This window comes from Lactuca serriola, chromosome 4 (assembly GCF_051521515.1).
Source record: "Lactuca serriola cultivar US96UC23 chromosome 4, Lser_US96UC23_V15, whole genome shotgun sequence".
NCBI lineage: Eukaryota > Viridiplantae > Streptophyta > Magnoliopsida > Asterales > Asteraceae > Lactuca > Lactuca serriola.
This window is the reverse complement of record NC_136411.1, coordinates 126,958,102-126,961,254: the sequence shown is the minus strand read 5'-3', so window position 1 is coordinate 126,961,254 and position 3,153 is coordinate 126,958,102. Positions and strand designations below refer to the sequence as shown.

The 3,153-nt window shown below is 34.3% G+C and overlaps 1 protein-coding gene across 1 annotated transcript; it reads left to right on the top strand.

Annotated features, from left to right (window-relative positions):
* The first annotated feature begins 621 nt into the window (after positions 1-621).
* LOC145102514 (E3 ubiquitin-protein ligase BOI-like) lies at positions 622-2,779 on the top strand. Its single transcript, XM_079039920.1, has 4 exons — positions 622-993; positions 1,256-1,377; positions 1,465-1,811; positions 2,164-2,779. The coding sequence occupies exons 2-4, from the start codon at positions 1,275-1,277 to the stop codon at positions 2,686-2,688; spliced, it is 975 nt and encodes a 324-aa protein (XP_078896046.1). The 5' UTR covers positions 622-993; positions 1,256-1,274; the 3' UTR covers positions 2,689-2,779.
* The last annotated feature ends 374 nt before the right edge of the window (positions 2,780-3,153 follow it).

Below are 3,153 nucleotides of genomic sequence, written 5' to 3'. Positions count from 1 at the left end.
AGGTTATCTTTTAAGTTTTGGTTAAAAAATCTAAAGGTTTTTTTTTTTTTTTAATTGCTGATTGAGTTGGATATGATTGTGTCAAAGTCTGACTGATTAATAAATAACATTGAATTTGACCAAATAAAAGACATATCAGACGAGTCATGGCCGAATAAGATACCTATGGTATCAAATAATCTGAATTTCACCAAATAAGACTCTTATGGTATCAAATAATGCGAATTTCACGGAATCAAACAAGTAAAATACACATAAAAAACTATTAATATATTGGGTTAGATTTGTATTGTTTTTTTTTTGTTACAAATATGTATTTTAATTTAACTTTATATTAAGATGTTATTAAAGTCGTGCATACAATAATTTTACAAGGCCTAGGTTGAATAGGTTAGATATGAGTTAATGGATGAGACCGGATCAAATTTCAAAGATGGAATAGGAAAGAAAAGGCCAAAGCATTAAATAACAACTACATTCTAAAAAAAGAGGAGAGAAATGCAAGAAGAAGATGATGAATGATGATGATGTTTTGAATAAAAAAAAGAGTCAAAGAAAAGTTTGTTGGGGATGTGTGATAATAAAATAGCCGAAAACCCACAAAACAACGAAAAGAGTGATGAGGGAGGGAGGAGATGAAGATTGAAAATCGAAAATTGAAATAGAATAGTCAATAAATCAACACTACAGTCCGCACGTCGGTAACCGTATCGAAGAAAAAACAAAAATTTACTGGTGGGAAAACGAAAACAAAGCTGCCACAAGAGAGAACAATGGAAGAATTCTTCAACAAGTTCTCTCTTTTTACATCAACAACAACACCACAACCACAACAACAACAACAAATGGAATCCTTTTTATCACCATACCATTACCCATCATCATCATCAACCCATTCTTCACCCACTACTACTTGTACCTTCTTCATCATCAACCCCATCTCACCTTCATCATTTTGACTCATCGCCTTCGAATCTCATTGCAAATTCCAAGGTATTCCCTCCAGATCCGCCTCTATTTCTTCCTTTATCTATCAATGTCTTCCGATCGAATCCAAATCTGTTGTTTGGGTGTTGCGTTATTTCGAAAATTTGATTTTGATGTTCGATGTTTTGATGAAATCAGGAGAACTTTGTGTTTTCATGATTTCATCAAATAGATGCGTCATTTGGTATTGAAAATTGTCGCTTAATTTTTACTGGAATTTCTCTTATGACGCACATGATTTATTGAATCCGATTCTATTATTGATCAGTGTTAGAAGCAACAGTAACATGTTTGGGGGTCATTCCGGATACCCTACCTTCCCCGAAGAACACCGATCACACACACAGTACGACATGACTGCATTGCCTCAACTTCAACTCTTCGGAAAATGTAAGTTTTCCGATTTCAAAATTCACCTTCATCTACTCTGTTCGATAATCTTCCATCATTATTAATCTTGATATAATATAAATCCAGTTCCAGTTGGGTGTACGCTGGATAACATAAACTTTGTTGGAAACGATCATGCAACTGCAACTGCTTCAGGTCGAGGGATCAAAAGGGCACGTGAGCAAAAGCTTCACATATCTTTAAACAACAACTTCTTCTGTCAAGATGATGCAGGTTTCATGAATCCCAACCACAACCACCCTGTATCAACTGGCCTGAAATTATCTTATGAAGAAGACGAACGCAACTCTTCTGTCACTTCCATTAGTGAAAACTTTAAAGCTCTTCAACCCCTTTCTCATTCTCTCACAGGCAATATTAAGCTCGAAATGGATCGCCAAAAACAACTTCTTAATCATTATCTTAAACTCCAGGTAAACCACCTCTCCCTCAATTCATATCTTCATCATAAGTCATAGCAACATGCCTTACTTTTTTTTTCCGATAATAGCAATGTACTTATATTCCTTTACCCATAATAGCAACCTACTTACATTTTTTCTTAATTGCAATTTGTAACAAGTAAAGTACATTGCCAATGTAATTATGTTGCTATTATTATGGGTAAAAAATATAAAACATATTGCTATTGCTGACCAAAATTGCAAGAGAATTTTTCGGGACTAAAATTACAAAAACCATCTACACAGGGACCAAAAATGTAATTTACCCAAAAAGTACATTGTCCATATTGTCAGAGAGTTGTAATTGTGTTGATGTTTTCAGGAAGAAAATATGGTGAAGGGTATAAGAGAACTGAACGAGAAGCATACAGTTTCATTGCTAAACACATTGGAGAAAGAAGTATCAAAGAAATTAAGTGAAAAAGAGATGGAAATCGAGAATATGAACAGAAAAAACATGGAATTAGGGTTGAAGATAAAGCAAGAAAGCATGGAAGCTCAATCATGGCATTACAGAGCAAAATACAACGAATCAGTAGTGAATGCTCTCAAGAACAATCTGCAACAAGTGATGATGACACAATCACAGAAGCCTGTTCAAGGGAAAGAAGGATATGGTGATAGTGAGGTTGATGATGCAGCATCTTATACAAATGTAAATTTAAATCCCCAAAAGTGTGATGATATGAAGGCGTTCAATTGCAGGGCTTGCAATGGGAGGGAGGTTTGTGTTTTGTTATTGCCTTGTAGGCACTTGTGTCTGTGTAAAGAGTGTGAGGTGTTTACTCAAAATTGTCCTGTTTGTCAGGTGATGAGAACTGAAAGTGTACATGTTTTCATGTCCTGAAAAAAAAAATGCTGTGTTTTGTTCCAATGTTTTGTGTGATTATGCAAGTTATGCGTAAAAATGGAATGGAATCTTGGCTGATTTAAAATCATGGAAGTTTAGCATTTGGAGTTGTTTGTGATGTTTTGAACTTTTGTTAGCCTTATTCTTAAGGCACAACAGCTTGCTAAGTGGCTTGAATAAGGGTTGAGGCCACATAGCCAATCCATGAGAATATATAATTATCCAATTATCCCTCTTAATATTAGCGAAAATTTTCATTAAATTTTCCAAAAGATCATAGCCAAATATATATATTCGCCTAAAGACAAAACTGCAAAAATGTTCCATTTGGTTTGCGTAAAATTGCCACTTTGGTCCAAAAAGTTTTGAACTAGTACTACAGGTTAAAAGTTTTTATTTTGTTGCGAGTTGGTCCAATTTACTTTAAAATATTTTGTAATGACGATTTTACCCTTCTTTCTT